Source organism: Rhopalosiphum padi, chromosome 1, assembly GCF_020882245.1.
Source record: "Rhopalosiphum padi isolate XX-2018 chromosome 1, ASM2088224v1, whole genome shotgun sequence".
Lineage (NCBI taxonomy): Eukaryota > Metazoa > Arthropoda > Insecta > Hemiptera > Aphididae > Rhopalosiphum > Rhopalosiphum padi.
The window spans coordinates 25862667-25880688 of record NC_083597.1 but is presented as its reverse complement, the minus strand read 5'-3'; the positions used below and the strand labels follow the sequence as shown (position 1 = coordinate 25880688).

The 18022-nt window shown below is 26.0% G+C and overlaps 3 protein-coding genes across 5 annotated transcripts; 1 reads left to right on the top strand and 2 right to left on the bottom strand.

The window, feature by feature from the left end:
• Positions 1 to 283: 283 nt before the first annotated feature.
• Positions 284 to 2930, bottom strand: LOC132917122 (large ribosomal subunit protein uL22). The gene is made up of 5 exons (XM_060977700.1): positions 2788 to 2930; positions 2552 to 2640; positions 2347 to 2481; positions 2082 to 2277; positions 284 to 467 (listed from the first exon to the last, which is right to left on the bottom strand). Exons 2-5 carry the CDS (start codon positions 2630 to 2632, stop codon positions 322 to 324), a joined length of 558 nt encoding a protein of 185 aa, XP_060833683.1. The 5' UTR covers positions 2633 to 2640; positions 2788 to 2930; the 3' UTR covers positions 284 to 321.
• A 5139-nt stretch (positions 2931 to 8069) lies between these two features.
• LOC132917301 (eukaryotic translation initiation factor 3 subunit E-like) lies at positions 8070 to 11074 on the bottom strand. Of its 3 annotated transcripts, none has more exons than XM_060977984.1 (10): positions 10971 to 11074; positions 10752 to 10856; positions 10441 to 10557; positions 10203 to 10364; positions 9390 to 9512; positions 9084 to 9316; positions 8897 to 9014; positions 8597 to 8808; positions 8290 to 8524; positions 8070 to 8220 (listed from the first exon to the last, which is right to left on the bottom strand). In XM_060977984.1, exons 2-10 carry the CDS (start codon positions 10839 to 10841, stop codon positions 8194 to 8196), a joined length of 1317 nt encoding a protein of 438 aa, XP_060833967.1. In that variant the 5' UTR covers positions 10842 to 10856; positions 10971 to 11074; the 3' UTR covers positions 8070 to 8193. The 3 variants fall into 3 exon arrangements, with proteins under 3 accessions (XP_060833967.1, XP_060833966.1, XP_060833965.1); XM_060977983.1 differs by having other exon boundaries at positions 10952 to 11047; XM_060977982.1 differs by having other exon boundaries at positions 10752 to 11029.
• A 1155-nt stretch (positions 11075 to 12229) lies between these two features.
• Positions 12230 to 17150, top strand: LOC132917087 (dual specificity mitogen-activated protein kinase kinase dSOR1). The gene is made up of 8 exons (XM_060977637.1): positions 12230 to 12425; positions 12498 to 12726; positions 12918 to 13030; positions 13104 to 13212; positions 13276 to 13452; positions 13520 to 13706; positions 13889 to 14058; positions 15834 to 17150. The coding sequence occupies exons 1-8, from the start codon at positions 12325 to 12327 to the stop codon at positions 15951 to 15953; spliced, it is 1206 nt and encodes a 401-aa protein (XP_060833620.1). The 5' UTR covers positions 12230 to 12324; the 3' UTR covers positions 15954 to 17150.
• Positions 17151 to 18022: the final 872 nt, after the last annotated feature.

Sequence of the window (18022 nt, the reverse complement as noted above, 5' to 3'; positions counted from 1 at the left end):
GAAAGTTTTAAATTATAGTTCTCACAAACTTTATAAAGTTAAATTTAAACTTTCATCACTTGTTGAACATATGAAAATTCAACTATAATTTTTTTTTAATTTACCTTTTTACTACCCAACATAGAAAAAAATAATAATTTTAATTTGATTATACTTTAACTTTAAAGATATTCAAATATGAGCATATAGAAATATTTAAAATATTTATAGTATTAAGAAAGTGAGGAAATTACTTAAAATCATTAAGGAATGTTTATACAAATTTTGTAAAAAAAAAAAAAAATATTTTCAATGTTTTATATTTGTCATACATAAATCAAACTATTCGTGCATCAACTTTTCCTTTTGTCTTGCTAACTTCTTTTTGGATACTTTCTTCTTTTCAGCCTCATCCTTGGGAACTTTAGCAACAAACTTCTGCTTTTCAGCAAGAATAACTTCAATGTGACAAGGTGAGCTCATGTACGCTAAAAAAAAAAAAAAAAAAAAAAAAAAATTAACCAATATGAAATACACATATTACTTGTAAATATTTTAAATTTTATTTTTAAATAATTAATTTATCCTCCAAAATATTATCATCTTTTAATGTTATAATACTAGTAGGTATATTTACTCTACATGGAACCAAAATTGAACAAGCTCTACTCAGATAGCATAATTGCGTTTGGTCAATATCATACGTGTGTAAGACAGACAACATAGCGGGTGCAACATCCTTTTAATATAATATTATCTAGTGAACCTCATAGGTCATTTTTTTGTATTTTAATTTAAAAGAGAGTTATGTACATTTTAAAATACATGCAAAAATTATTATTTTAAAATGTTATGTCATAAAAATTAGAACTTGGAATGCTCACAAAAAATAATTTGACTTTCCTGTAAAATTTTTTCATTAGTTGATTATCTATACCAGCAGTTCCCAAACTTTTACGACCAAGGCACCCTTGAGAAATAATTAGTTTTGCGGAACCCCCTTCTTTAAATAATTTTTAATAATATAAATAATCCAAATATAATATAATTTTTTCAATAATCACATACATCTGGCGGAACATGGAACCCTAGTTCCGCAGAACACACTTTGGGAAACGCTGATCTATACTAAATGGGACCAAGGGGTGCGGATAATCAAATAACCATTAAAAATCAAGTTAATAACTAATTTACTGTGTGTATAACATAACTATGTATAATAATATAATACATTAAAGTCAACTGTTGTAGATAACAAAATAATCTGGCATTTCATAATATTATGCACTCGATAAAAATAATATAATGAATGATTGATTAAATTAAATTAAAAATAAATTTTAACAAACATTTTTTAGTACTATAAACGACATTACCGTACTTATAAAGAATTGTGTATTAGAATTTCAAATCTTAAAATATGAAATTTTAACCACAAAATAATTTGCTAATTTTAGAGATTAAACGAAACCAAAATTTTTAAGTTTAAACAATATTACAATTTTCTTGGTTAATTTTTACATTTAATTGTTGTACTTTTTTATAATTAAATTATCAAAGAAATATCAAATATTTCAATAAATAATTCAAAAACAGTTAGAATATTTTGTTTATTATATTATGAATATACAATGATAATATAAACAACAATAGTGAAAATTAAATTTATAGTTATTCGTTTTTGATTATAATAAAATAAAGAAATTAATTTTGCCAAAAACTAGTTGAGCGTAATTCTTATTTTATGATTTTTTTCCAATTATTGAAGTTAATAAAAATAAGTGTATAAAAAAATATATTATTTACATAAATCTATTTGGTATAAGATTGAATAATTAATAATATAACAATTATAATAATCATAAAAATTGGAATGAAGAATTGTTTACTATAAATCTATAAGATAATTAAATTATAAATTGTGCTTTTTCAGTCATGTAAATTAGCAATACATTATAAAAAAGGTAGGAAATTATACTGTCGATTAAAAACTCCAAGTACTAGTATTTATGTTTAATAACATATAAACCATTCAAAAACAATATTGCAATTATATGAAATATTAAACCAAACAAAATTTTAAAAAAATCAATTCAACTTACGGTTAATACGACCGTGGGCTCTGTAAGTACGTCTCCTCAGACAAGGAGCACGGTTTATTTGAATGTGTTCAACAAACAGACGATCTACATCCAAACCTTTAATGTCTGCATTAGATTCGGCATTTCTCAATAACTGTAACAAGAACTCAGCAGACTTCTCTGGCCAGCGACCCTGAGTCATACCCCACTGTTTGGCCTGCAAATAATAATGAGATAGAATTTAAGTTAAAATGTTTCAAATACAATATAGCTTATTATTTCATACTTGAGCACAACGACCAACACCGCCATTGAACCTCCTGAAAGGTACACATTCTTTCTTGTCCTTAACATTTTTCAAGTATTGTACAGCACGACGGAGAGGCATCTTCTTGATAGTCTTAGCTGTCTCTCTCGTGTTCTGTAACAACAAAAACAGCGTATTACAACTAAATCACGGCGCGTCAACTCAAATAAATGTACAATATTACCTTGAAGTGAACTCTTAAATTGGAGCCCCTTGCCTTACAGGACTTGGTTGGGTTTTTCGGTTCCTTAGCGTATCTACCCATGGTTGGGTCTGTCAAACAAAATAAAAATTTAATTAATACCAAAAATTATGACGAATATACGTAAAGCGAGAGAATACGAATCGAAATAAAATATTTCTTTAGGTAATATAAGAATAAATGTATGGATGGAAACAGATAAATATGCCAACACTTACACGAAAAAAAGACGGAGTACAAAAAGAACTAACACATAAATGGAAATAGTGGAATACAAATGTTCTGTTTAGGTTTGACGACGATACGAACGGATGATAATTTTAGGTTAGTTATCAGTGTGACCATTTCATCTGAACGTAAAAAATAACATTAACCATCATGGTTGGAATGGGTTGCAGTGTTTACCTCGAACATTGAAAGTTACGACGATCAACTACACCGAATTTATTATAATGCAGTTACTGTGAAAATCAATTCCTACGAATAAAATATAAATACTTTTCACGATTTAATATTACTTCGAATTTAAAAAATAATTAAATTTAGGAACTATTACCACGATACGTCAATACCCCTACATCATTGTACTACGTAAAATTGTATATTTCATATTTTCATTACCAATAATCATTTTAATTCATAAAAAAAGTGCATATTATTATAGCTGAAGTATTCAAGTATCTACTTAAAAACTAAAACTATTTAATTTATATTTTATAATATTCCAATCTACCTGTGTAAACGTTTTGTCGTTAGTTATTACAATGTTTGTATTAAAGATAATAGTCCTTAAAAATGGTTTTACAAAAATATAATATAGACGTAATTTTTTAACTAGTACCAGTAGTACCTACCTATTATATATTATACTTAGGGCCGGTTGCACGAAACTATATTAGTTCAATAAATAGGTATTGGTCTATTAAATTGAGTTATGAATCAATAAAAATTAAAATACGTTGCACAAAGTCATAATACCTTATTGATACAATAAGTTATCGACTGTTAATCACTATTGATTCATTAATTTATAGTCCCGATTTCGGTCAAATAAGTTATATCGGTTGAACGTTGAAATAAAATTAATGAAAGTTTATCAACATAATAATGAAATATTTATTTTTTATTATTTTTTGAATAAAATGTCAATTTGCATATAATTTTATATTCACAAATATAATTAATGTAATATAATATAATAATATATAAACAATGATTTGTGCAACGATTTTTAATAGTATATAATAGTTTTTATCCATCGATAAAATATTTTATCAAACCAATAAAACTTATGGAGCCAATAAATTATCGGATCAATAAAATAAATATTGGATATTTTTTGTGCAACCGGCCAAATCATGTAAGTATATAGAGATAGAATATTATAATAACTAAATATTTTTAAATCGCCGTAACCCCCATATCTTATAAACTCATTATCTTGGACCTTTAGCTTTAGGACAAAAAGTTAAATAAATTAAAAACTACTTATTCGAATTTTGATTCCGAAACGTCAATTTTTCCTGCAGAAAAAATTATTATTGATATTTTGTATTAATATAATAATATAATATATACATAAAAAAGTATTTACTATTTAATAAGTTAATAAGAAAAAAAGTTGATTTAATATTTTAATTTTAATTTTGAAGTTGAAAATATAAAAATGAGTATTTGACGTACTTATATAGTTATATACAACCTCCAATGTAAAACAAAAAAAAAATGTTTTCAAAATGTTTAATTGGTGGAAATGGAATCTAATTAAATATACCGGAAAATGAATTAAAAAATGAGGTGAATTTATAGCCGTACGTGCCACATTTTTTTTTTAGCCACAAATATGTTATTCTCAAAATTATATCTGACTACGGATTGGCGAAAAATCTTGTATTGTCTATAATATTTTTTATTGAGTTGATCATTTAATATTTTTACGCCCCCCAACATCAGACACTTCGCTCGACTCACCCTATAGTTACGGGCGTTACAGTTCTGTTTGATTCTATGTATTAATACAATTAATTACAGAAAATGAATATTATATAGCTTTATTTAACACAACCTTGAACTGGAAAATGAACTAATGAGATATTTTATGAAAATATGTTTATAATGTTTATATTTTACGGAACAAATATGCAACGTGTACAAAGGTGTACATCAACGATTACCTTTTGCCATGGATAGCAATAGATGATGCGTTTTTTATAAGAACTCTTATTTGTGATATTTTTAATATATTTTATATCTGCCATCTAAATTATATTTAACACCAAAATAAATAATAATTTTAAATACTTTGAAATGTATGAGTATTTAAAATACAAATATTTGTAATCATATATTCAATAATTATTCATATTGCTGTTTATACTTATACATTGCTCCAAATAAAGTGTTACCTGGCGTATAGTATAGGCAAAATAGGTACATTATTGCAATGTGGTTATGTTGCCGATAATTATATCATGTTTAGTTAATCGTTTTTATGACAATATCGTCAATATCATTACATTTTATAATATAATTCTCAAATTACATTAGACTTTTGGAAAAATATTAAGTATTATGTCAGTTATTTATATTACTTATTTACCAATGATAACAATGGAAACAACAATTGTATATACATTAAAATAGTGTACGGTCGTCGGTCAACCGGATCAACTTCAACTCAGTAGTCAGAAATTGAGAAATATAATATGTAATGCAGTGTAATACAATTAATATAGATGCAAATAAAATATAAATATATAATGACTCTATGATTTGGTTATAACTTGTACATATTTATATATTACGTTTCTGCTATTTGTATGTAAGCTGTGACCGTGAGCAGCTAGCATAATATTTTATTACTTTTAAACGTATTACGTTACCCGTAGATGTCTAGGAAATATTCAAAAAAATATTATGCATAAAATACAGTAAACCGATGAATTATTATATTCTTTCAGTTATACAAATATACAATTCAAATGACATGCCATAAATCATAACAATTCATGATGTAAACTGCAGCCAGCTATCAGTTATGGTTTTCTAAAATATTACCCGATTCGAATGATCCGATGATAAAACATGTGCTATTTTTTAAAATACTTAAAATTACAATTGTCAATTACATAACTAAAGCTGTTATTTTTCTACGTAAAATTGGCATATTTCTACATACCTATATTATTAAGAATAAAATGTAATATCGATTATATTCTTGTAAAATACCTACTAAAATATTATCTAATTATATAATATTATATTACTATAAAATAATTATACAAGAACAAAATAATTAGATGTAAAGAAATCATCTAACATCTTCCCTCATTGTCCATCGGTTTCGTTTACCAGTCCCCGTATAATTGTGCACAGTAACGTGTTGATAATTTTACTTTGGAGCGGCTTCTTTGTCAAAATTGAAAGGGTGGGTGCCGGGTGGTAAATAAATTACGTGCTTAGGTATTATTTTTATCTTTTTTTTTGATTTTACTATTTTTTGCTAATACTAAAGACTCTTTACTAAAATAGAGATCGTAGTTAAAGATATTTATAATATCGTAATACTATAAAAATAAAATTATTAATAACAACGTACCTCTTCATTCATTTACTTTAATATATTTAAATAATAATAAATATAATTAATTAGACGACAAATTAATAATAATTAGCAGTGAAATAATGTGTTGAGAAGTAATTTATTTTGATTTTCTCAATATAGCTCAATTGTAGCTCCCGATAGATGTTTTTTTATGGGATGAAACAAGTGTTAACAAAATTAAACTGGACATGATCATTAATCCATTATTATTTTGTTCACTATGTAAACAGAAAATAAACTACTTATATATAATAGGTACATATAATTTTTTACTATTCTTAAAATAGGGTTGTCATCTAGTCATCTTGGCCCAATAACAGTATTTTATGTTTTATCAAGATTGTAAAATCGATCATCGCATCTATCAATATTCTATACTTCTATACTAATATATAAAATGATAGCATTTGTTTGTATGTTCGAGATAAACTCCGAAACTACTTATTCAATCGTCGTGTAGTTTTTTAAATTAAAGAGGACATCACGGAGAAGGTTTTATGCATAAATTTAGTCTTATAAAGTTAATAAATAATTAGTTATTATTAATTAAAATAAACGTAAAAATTGTATACCTATATTATAATATATTATTATTTATTATTATACATATTGTGCGGTATGGTGGCCCGCGGGTTTCCAGCTACCTGTAACCTGACCTTTTTTCTTTTGTGTGTTTTATCGGCGAGTAGATATGAAAAATTGTTCCTAGAAGTAAAATACTTTCCATACCATGTTATTTCAACAATTTTATTATCATAGGTTTATATAATATCAGGTACTATTATTGCTATATTATATTATACTAGCGTGTCTGTTTAGTTAGCAGAAACCACTCGAAGAGACGAGTTCATTTCATTGGTACATAATGTTTCGTTTACACTAAAATGTTAGTATGGAATTAGTTATTTAATTAAATAGTTATATGTTTTCTATAACAGGGTTGGCCAACTTTAATCGACTTGTGATCGACCTACGAGATTTTCTAGGTTGTCACGATCGACCAAATAAAAAAAAAAAAAAGGTTGTCAATATAGCTATGTATAATCTCGTTTTTTATAGTTATTTATTGCTTTTTTTCTAAATATAATTTTTATATTCGTGGGATATACAAATATGTATATAGGTACAAATTTAAAAAATATTTCAATTTTTTTCTGAAAAAAATTCAAAAATTTAAGAAAATGCGAAAGGGTGTCGCGATCGACTGGTTGGCCACCCCTGTTTTATAAAATATGTTCTAATCAATACGACGGATAAAACAAAAAATATTATTATGTATACAGAAATTTTGTAAATTTCATTTTTTTTAATAAGGTGAACTTTTTTTTTTTTGCTTAGGATACAATACGTTAATAAAAATTTTTTCGAATAATTTCTGTGTATTCTAGATTTATTTGCAACCTACTCCTACCTGTGATTGCTCACACTCATGCTTGGGCAGAGCCGAGACGGTTATGCTAGTATTATTATACATGTATATATAATACATACCGTAATATATATTTCAATAATTTTAATTCTTACATTTATATCTACTCATTTATTTTATAGATAAGATTCTAAAAAATTAAAAATTTACTATTTATGATTTAGATTGTATCGATTTAATACCACAATTACCACCAATAAGCGTTTTATTGAGAATAAAAAAATAGGGAGTTAATTACTTTTATTCATTTGATGATTAACACCAGTATGCAGCTCACCATCATTAGAAAAAGGACAGAATAGAAATAAAACTGGTATCACAGAATATTTATTTATTCTGTGTTGGTATCTTCAAGTATTCAAGATATCTACACCCAATCTTAATTGATAATATTATATTATAATATTGATTTTAGTTTATTAGATAGGATATTAAGGGTTTTAAATATTTCAAAAAACTTCAACAAATGATGATTTAAATGTTATTTAAATAATTAAAAATAAATAAATAAAATAACATTTCATGAATAATATTATTCTTGTTTTATTGAAAAAAAACACATGTTGATATCTCATCATTGTTAACAGCTTTTCAGGGATTGTACCAAAGTGGATCTTGCTGAAATAGATATCGATTTATGAAAAAACATTACAAAAGAAAATTAAAACATTTAACAATTAAACTTACTTCTTGAGTTTTAGCTTTGACTTTTCTTTCGATGAGTTGTTGTAGTGCTTCTGATCGTACTGATAATGTATCTATTTTCTCTAAAAGCTGTTGGTAGGGCGACAAAGGTTGTGTTCCCATAACAACATGTCCCAGTTTTGAGTCTATCTTTGCATCTAATCTGGCATTTCTGATAAGGTTCACAATCCAGCATTCAGCCTCTTCTGGGTTCATATTAAGCTTTTCAGCTAACATACTAAACAATAAAGAAATGATTTAAATGTTATGAAATCAGAAATTATAATTATAGTATACATAATATACATACCCAATACTAATACACTGATGAATACGGCAAAAAGTTTCAAAAATCATCAAACGAGCATTTTCTACAAAATCATCAAGGCATGCAGTCAAGAAGAAGTCATTAAAAAGAACAATTTGACATTCATGTAATTTGTCTCTAGCTCCTTCAAAATCAAAGTTAACGTAGAGATTTTCTAGAAGTTCAGTTATAGGGTCACGGTAGGTATATGATTCCTGAACACAATATTAGTATTAATAAATATTTAAATTTTATAATAATTAACAATTAATTTAAATGTTATGAAATGTTTTTAAAACTCACTTGTTGAATAACCTTGACAAGATCCTTCATAGCTGCTCTTCTTGAACGATTGATAATTACTGCAGTGGCCAGGTAGCGAAGAATGTGTGGGCACATGGTTTGAATAGCATTTAAATAGCTAACAAGAAAATAATTTGTAAGTATATAATATAATATAATATTTTTATTAGTATTCAAAACATATTACTTTGGCCTGTACAGAAACATATCAATAATAAGGTCACGTCCCTTAACATGATTGAAAAAAACAAATAGACTCCAGTGAATTAACCATGTTCGTTGTTGTAGCAAATGTAATGGAGAACCATTAGTATTGGAATCAATGTACTCTCGTAGTTTGTTTAAATCTTCCAGAGCAGTTTCCCAGTTTTGAATAAGAATTTCAGATGCTAGTTTTCCCCAAAGAACATTCAAATAGTTCTAAAGAATAGTTCAAATATTATAAATTTAATACTAAAAATCCAATAAGAATTTTACGCATTGATGAATTTACCTTGTCAGAAGGCGACATAACTAATAAATAAAAGTATAAATGACTTGTCGTACCAGCATAATTTCCACAATCATAATGGTACTTGGCAAATTTGTACATACTTTCCATCATTTCTACTTTAAACTAAATAAACAAAAAAATAAATTGCTATATTATAGTTATTAATTATTATTAATTAAATACTAAGTGATAATTAGACTTCCATTACATCATTTTATTTAATTAATTTAAATGGTAAATACTTTCCAGTTTTTGCAACTACCATGGCGGTAAAATTTAATTCTATATTGTAATTATCTTAAAAAGGATTCCATAATGTTCATATTCTTACTAATGCATTAAACTAAAACCTCAACTCTTAGCACTAATATTCCAATTATGAATAGTAATGAGTAATGACCAATTTATTCCATTTATAAGGTATATTTTAAATATATAAATATATTATTTAACAATCTATAAAGATTTAAGATTTTTAACTATAAATAAATTAAAAAACTATAGCATTTAAGTATATAATATATAAAGTGTAGTTTTTAGAATTCATATTTTATAAGTTTTAGAAATACATTTAACTATAGTTACTTATATGTTTAAGTAATTTAAAAGTACTTAACACAAAGAAGAAAATTTAAAAAAAATTAGAAGAAATAAAATCTTTTTTTTTTATTTTATTAAAAAGCAGAAATTGCAGAGTGAGAAGGTAGTACTCAGTAATACTAAATGACTATAAAATCTTAAACTTAGGTTTCTAAGAATTAAAATTTTAAATAAAATTAATAATAATTTATGAAGAACAGAAATAACACTTACGTCGAATTCATTGGTCAAATATGTTGATAATGTTTTAGGATCCCTCATAGTTTCCATATTTTTCATGACTTTATCATCTTTGAGAAAATTCATCACAACATCAACTTCACTTTGAAATTGATTAAGCTGCGACACAATTTGATCTCTTCTTGTTTTCATTTCCTAATATTATAATTTTTTGATTAAATAAAAAATATCAAAGGTTTTAAGTTCAAGAATAATAAACCTAGGTACATACCTCGGGTACTTCTTTATCGGGATTCAACTGTTTGTAAATTTCAATAACATAATCCATCATGTTAGTCTTATTAAGAATATCCAATTTGGCTTGCAAAATTTCATTCTCATTGTAGATCTAAATAAACAGTATAAGATCAGTACAAATTATACAACAAATTAAAGCTTTTTGATAGAAATTATATACATTATGTGAGGGACAAATTGTTTTTCATGACCAAAAATTCATCAAAACATAATACCTACTATGAACTGTACTCAATCGGTTTAAGTTTCTCTCTTGGTCGAGATAGTAATAACAGAAAAACTCACCTTTTTCGCCCATAAGAACTCCAGCAGCGGAGCTACCAAATGCCGGTCCAGGTATTTCGTCATCTTACTCGTCAAATCGAACTTAGCCATGTTTATGTTTGACAACTACGGACGTACGAAAAATAAATAATGGAGTTACTATTTAGTGTTTACCAGAACGTAGTGTAAAACGAAATTGAAACAGATGAAGTATATTGTACCTATAAACTATAAAGGTACCTTCTATATTCCTTAAATCGTGGTTCAATTGGTTCAAAATATGTTCAATCCTACTCGGACGCTCAGTCCACTCGTACCATGATAATAAAGTATTATAAAAATCTTTATCATGACTCGGACCAAAGAGAATAAACAAATAGAAAGATCTAGATAAATTATCTCTGTCCCAGAGTTCAGTGTAGCCAGGTTGAATTTTGATAAATAATTTTTACCAATATTTTTGTTAAAGCTCACTACCGTAGTACCATAGATTAAGTATACTTAAATATATCTCTTCTCTACATCGTGGTAGTACCGTCACAGAACTACTGTCTACTATACAATTGCTAGCTTGCTACCATGACAAAATATTTTTATTTTTTGTACTTTGTCATGTTTGTTACCACAATCTGGTAACCCACTTCAATAAGACATGTGTCGTGTAGTTTATTAGACATTACTACATAATTATAATTATACATGACATTTTTAAAAGATTATATTTTAAATTTATAGTCCATATATCCAATTTCCATGTATAACTCACAAATTTATATTGCGGAACGCGTTCACTCCTTAAACGAGAACATTCTAACTTTTCACACATTACGGTGGTCGGTGTTAAAATACAAGAACGTGAATAAAATATATATATTACAAAATACAAGACATGACGTCCCGGAAAAGAAGAAAAAGACTTTATGTCCTCAGAATCTCAGATACAATGCCTGACTATAGAGTACTAGACTAGTGATGTTGAGACAATCTTAAGTAGTTAATTGTCTAAATACTCTAAATGATACTAAACGTTATTATTCTACTAACAACGGTTAGCAAATATTGTAATTGTAAATTTCTCTGTATGACTAACTGTTTAAGAACATGATATTTTTGAATGAATTAATAAATAATAATTTTGTTACTCGAATAATTGGGATTACTTCCTATTGTTCCACAACTTGTTTTCGAGTCCTTATTCCAATAATTACAATTCTCAAATTTTACCTTTGTTCCAAATTTTCAATGCTTATATTTTGTTCGAACAAAAATTTTTACAGAATTGCTCACAACTATCGTCTAACGTCTATCTTACTATCTAGTATCTACTTATACCGGTATACCTTTATTAATTATTGCATACTTAATTTATTTGTTGAACAATATTTGGGACAAATGTTTATTCGTACCACCGACGTGGTTGAGATGAACCACTAGGTCCTTAACCATGGTGGATAAAATCCAAATTGACTTTGGTCCTTAACACATTCCTTATCATTACTACAACGATAACGTTACCCCGTCAAATATCAATCATCATTCATCTATTATTCTATTCATCATTAAAGTAATTCTTCTGCTAGGACCTCTAAGAAATATGTCGAAAAACAAATTAAACTTGACCCTTCCTCCTGGTGTGGCTGACAACCAACAGCCTGTGTCACCATCTGCACCATTATCGGCAGCATCAGACGCAGGGTAAGTAAACCACAAAGACTAAAATTGTCTGTTAAGTCTGCTTCATTCACATAATTGTTGTGTACATTATAGATGCGACAAGTTAAGTGTAGCAAGTTTACAAGAACAGTTGGACCGAGTTGGGATGGATGACGAACAACGAAAACGAATGGAATTATTTTTATGTCAAAAAGAAAAGATTGGGGGTGAACTTAGTGATGCAGACTTTGAGAAAATGAAAGATGGTGAACTAGGTGCTGGCAATGGTGGAGTAGTCATGAAAGTTAAACACAAGTCTAGCGGACTCATTATGGCCAGAAAAGTAATAGAACTTAATAATCTCTATCGATTTTCTAACGTGTATAATTATTTTTTATATTTAAACCTTTAAAATGTATTGTAGAAAATGATATAATATAAAGTTAATGTATTATATAATTTCCTATAATTATAATTTCTGTGATTTTACTCCTCACTTTTATTTATACATAAATATTAAAACTTTGTTTTTAGCTCATACACTTAGAAGTAAAGCCTGCAATAAAAAAACAAATTATTCGGGAACTTAAAATTTTGCACGAATGTAACCACGCACATATAGTTGGTTTTTATGGAGCATTTTACAGGTAATTTTAATAATGTTAATAATTTGTAAAAATAATCATTTAATGGACTTATATAATTACCATATGATTATAGTGATGGTGAAATTAGTATTTGTATGGAATACATGGACGGTGGTTCCCTTGATCTCATATTGCAAAAAACTCGAATACCCGAGCCAATGCTTGGAACTATAACTGCTGCTGTGCGTCAACAACAATATATTTTTATTATAGAAAAAACATATATTTATTAAATTTTTCTTTAGGTTGTCAAAGGTCTAATTTATCTACGAGAACAACATTCAATTATTCACCGAGATGTCAAACCCAGTAACATTTTGGTAAATAGTGCAGGAGAAATTAAGATATGTGATTTTGGTGTGTCTGGACAATTGATAGACTCCATGGCTAACTCATTTGTTGGTACTAGATCATATATGTCTGTAAGTTTAAAAAAAAAAAAACCCTGATTTAATTTTAATAACTAATTTTATTGAACTTAAATTTAAGCCTGAACGACTACAAGGTACACAATATACATTACAAAGTGATATATGGTCCTTGGGATTATCTTTGGTTGAAATGGCCATTGGAATGTATCCCATACCTGCACCTGATGCTAAAACTTTAGCGTCAATATTTGGACCTAGATCTCAGACGACTGAAACAATAGAAAACATTGAAGGTGATGTCTTCGGTAAGAAAGTTTCAAATATATTTAATGATTGAATATTGACAATTTTTGATTCTCATTCAACATTTAAAATTTTCTTTTTTTATGTTTATAAATTTTTTTTTAAATATTAACATTTCTTAAATATTTTATGAGTTCCTGACTTGCATAGATTCCTTATTTATATCCATATGATTTTATTTTAGCAAACGGGAATGGACCAAGGCCAATGGCTATATTCGAACTACTTGATTACATAGTTAATGAACCACCTCCAACTTTACCAGCTGGTATATTCTCTGATGCCTTCAAAGATTTTGTAGACAGATGCTTAAAAAAAAATCCTAATGAGAGAGGAGATTTCAAAATGCTTATGGTAAGATAATTATTACTTAATATTAATTTCTTTTCTAATTGCTGAGTTTGAATTTAGAAGCAATAATTTTTTGGAAAAACCTTGAATTTAGTTATTTGTTGTCATATTACATTTTTTTCTACACTTAACTTATGTCTCATCATTAGCCAAAAATTATTCTTAAATAATTTTGTTATTTGTTTTTAATTTGAAAATCAAATAATCAATTTTAACTAAATTTTTCTGATTCATTTATTGAATCATCTACATTGCTATAGCAGATAAATAAATTGTTTATGTTATGTAAAACATGATAAAAAATAAAGGAATTTTAGATAAATTAAAATTATAATCACATTCAAAAAATAAACATCACTTTTATCAGTTGTCTACTTATCTTCTTAAATTTAATTTAACAATAAATAAGTTACTTGCCTAGATATTTCTAATTATATCAAATCAATATTAGTTCTTATAATATATTAAAATATTTTTAGCTTATTAATCCTATCCTATCTATTAACTGCAACAAATAGTTTAAATGGACGTTAAACCAAACCCTGTAATTTATAAATATATAAATTTAATCATGAATTTACTGTCTTTGACAAGCAACTTATACATTACATATTCACAATATTTAGATGAATATTTAAAATTTAAATTTAAATAAAAAATATTTGTTTAAAGAAATGGTAAATAGAATTTGAAATTCATAATGTCTAACCATCAAGCAAATTTTTATTTTTATATTAATAAATAATCTACTTGACTAAAAATTTGAGCATCCAATCAATGTTTCATTATTGAATTCAAATTTAATATACCCATTACACCTAATATACAGCAGAGTGACCTCCAAGACTTTCCTGGTTTTTAATTGTATGAAGTTAATAATATTAACATTACATTCACCCTAACATCAGTTATTAGTTTCTGTTTTATTCAGTGGAGTTTATCATCTAAAACCAAATTTAATGATTGTATCTTAAAATTACAAATGCATGTCCAGTTATGTATATAATAAATAAAGGCAGTTCATTTTTGTATACTTTTATTTTGATAAAATTTTAAACAGCTTTTTATATGTACATTAAAATGTTAAAAATATAACAACCAATACCATGTGTATACATTGTTGCCTAATCTCAACTTAAAAGTATACATTGAATTATTATAATTAGGGCTCAGATTTATATGCATTTGCATGTTTTTTTTAACAGTCCAAAAAATAGCTAGGTAAGCTACTAGTTTGATTTGTAGTCAATAGATCCAAAATATAAGTTTTATTTTGCATATTTTTGCATATTTTGTCATTTTTTGACATGTAGTGCATATTTCTGTACTTTAGAGTATATACAATTTATAAAGTATCTGAATTATATTGTTAATATCTGACATGTTATTTGAGTTACAATCAAATAAATATCATAGGAATTATAATGGGAAAACACATATTTTATACATATATTTATTAAATGATAAATAAATTGAACATCTTAAAAATCGATCAAATTCATTAAAAATATAAACGTCGTTCACATTCTATTTGAAAAAACGAATGACGTTCACTAAATATGAACGTGAACGCCTTTCTTTCCAATCACTGGTAGTAGGTATGCAATTAAATACAAACTTTAGGCTTTAAGGCATATCAACAGAACATTAACACTTTTTGTGTGACTTTTATGATAATTTCAGAGTTTATATACTATTTATATTAAATAAATAAGCCATTATCATATACATTTAATAGTAAAACAATATGTTAAAATAATTATTTTTATATTTTATAGGATCATCAATGGATAAAGAAGGCAGAAAGCGAACCAGTTGATATCGCTGGTTGGGTTTGTAAGATAAAAGGTTTAACTCCAACTACTCCAACCAGAATGGCTTCGAATTCAGCCTCATGAGTCTGCTCACTGCTCCTAATACAAAGGCTCACTGCTGTGGACTCCTATTTAGACAGAAATGTCTAGAGGTGTGCCCCTCCCAAGCTTAATATAATATAATTGCTTTTGCCAAGAAATTGTTTTGATTGTGTTTATGTAGCCTTTGATAGGGTGGTAATTATAAACTATATAATTATTAATTAGGAAATTGATTGTAATTTTATAATATATTAGGGATAATTTATAATTAATAATCCCAAGGGTGTTTTTTTTATAAACTTTTCTACGTGTATTGTGTGATAAAAGCATTAATTTCTATTTCCATTGTTAAATTGTATTAGTTTGTTGTGTTTTTTAACTTTATGGCCTACTTGCCTGCTTCTATTCACAGGCTTAAGTTGGGTTATGATAGGCATAATATACATTTTTGTCTTGGAGTTAACACTTATCAAGCTTAAAATATTAGTAGTACATATAATTATTGAGCAAATAAATAATTAAATTATATTTAATCAAGTTATAAAATTTTTTTTAAAATTAATATGTGTGATCTATTATGCTTTTAATTCTAACATTTCCAACATAATTAATTCAGTGATTTTTTTGTATATTTTTTTTTTTTACTGTTATGTAGATAATTAGTTTTAACATTTATATTTATTTATATTATATTTTATTTGCTAAATTTAATTTTCCAATGTAAATACCTTTATTTATTTTAAGTTCATAAGTTGTTCCTGCTACTTCAAAGTGCACCCTTTTAACTCACTTTTTTTTCATTTTACCATCGTCCATTTTATTAAAATACCAGTTTAGATTTATGCGATTGCTTTTAGTAAATATTTAGAAATATTTATTTTTAAATTGTTTACCCGTATATTCATTGTTTTATATTATGATGTTACTTTATTTATTAACTGTAATGATTATTATTACATAGAATAGTACTTAAAAATGTAAAATAATCAAAATTACATTGAATGTCTTGGCATATCATTAGGCCAATGGGAGCCGTAGTAGCAGGAGCAGTAAACTATGTATTATTATACTATAATATTTAATGACGAAATATTGGGATGAAAACCATATGTCATATTTTATTCCTAAATATAATTATAACTATTATTCATACTATATAAATGTATCATAGAAAAAATATTATACATTTTTTTTTTGATTTAAATTAATTAAACAATTATACAAATAGTTCACTTGAAATATTTACTAGTTTTTTTTACTAGTAATTTTTCTCAGTGTTATATTTCATTGTTTTCTTTATTTTTTACTTAGCTCTAATATCAAAAAAATATATTTATCAATATTTATAAGAATTAATGATCCTTCTACTTTTAAACAGACCTTGAATAATATTTACAAACTTATAAATAACATAATTAATAACTAAAAAAAAATATTATTTTAACATCCTTGATAATAATATTTAGTGGTGTGTGTATGAAAAAAAAATCAAGGTTTAAGAGTGTGTCTAATTTATCCCCGTATCAATATCTATAAAATAAATGCAGATTTCTTTTATTTATTACATTATGACTGCATATAAAATTTATAATAAATAATCCTTGTATTAAAGGTATTCAATGAAATGCATCGATACCAATTATCTATTCAAAGCCTTGACAATTTATATACTATAGCATATATTAAGAGATTTAAAAATGTAAGGAGTGAAATGTATATCAGGTAAAAAAAGTTAATCTTCACATCTTATAATTAAAACAATATTATTAATGACAATAGATAAGTTTCACATATTTAAATTTAAATATATTATTATTATTATTATTATTATTATTAAATAATTTCTAAACATTATAAATGTAATCAATTATTATTGTACTGCTATATTAAATTTCATAAAATTGAACTAATTATTTTTGACTAGTGTTATACATATTACATTATATTATATGATTATTCCATAGTATTAACCTTATTTTATATTTTTCAATGTATTGATCATTTGTATATGAATTGTCACCTTCAAATTTTGATGCAGTTTTTTATTACAAAGATCAAGACCAAGAGTATAAAAGGTACAATAGGTACAATATTAATAACATCGTTTTTTC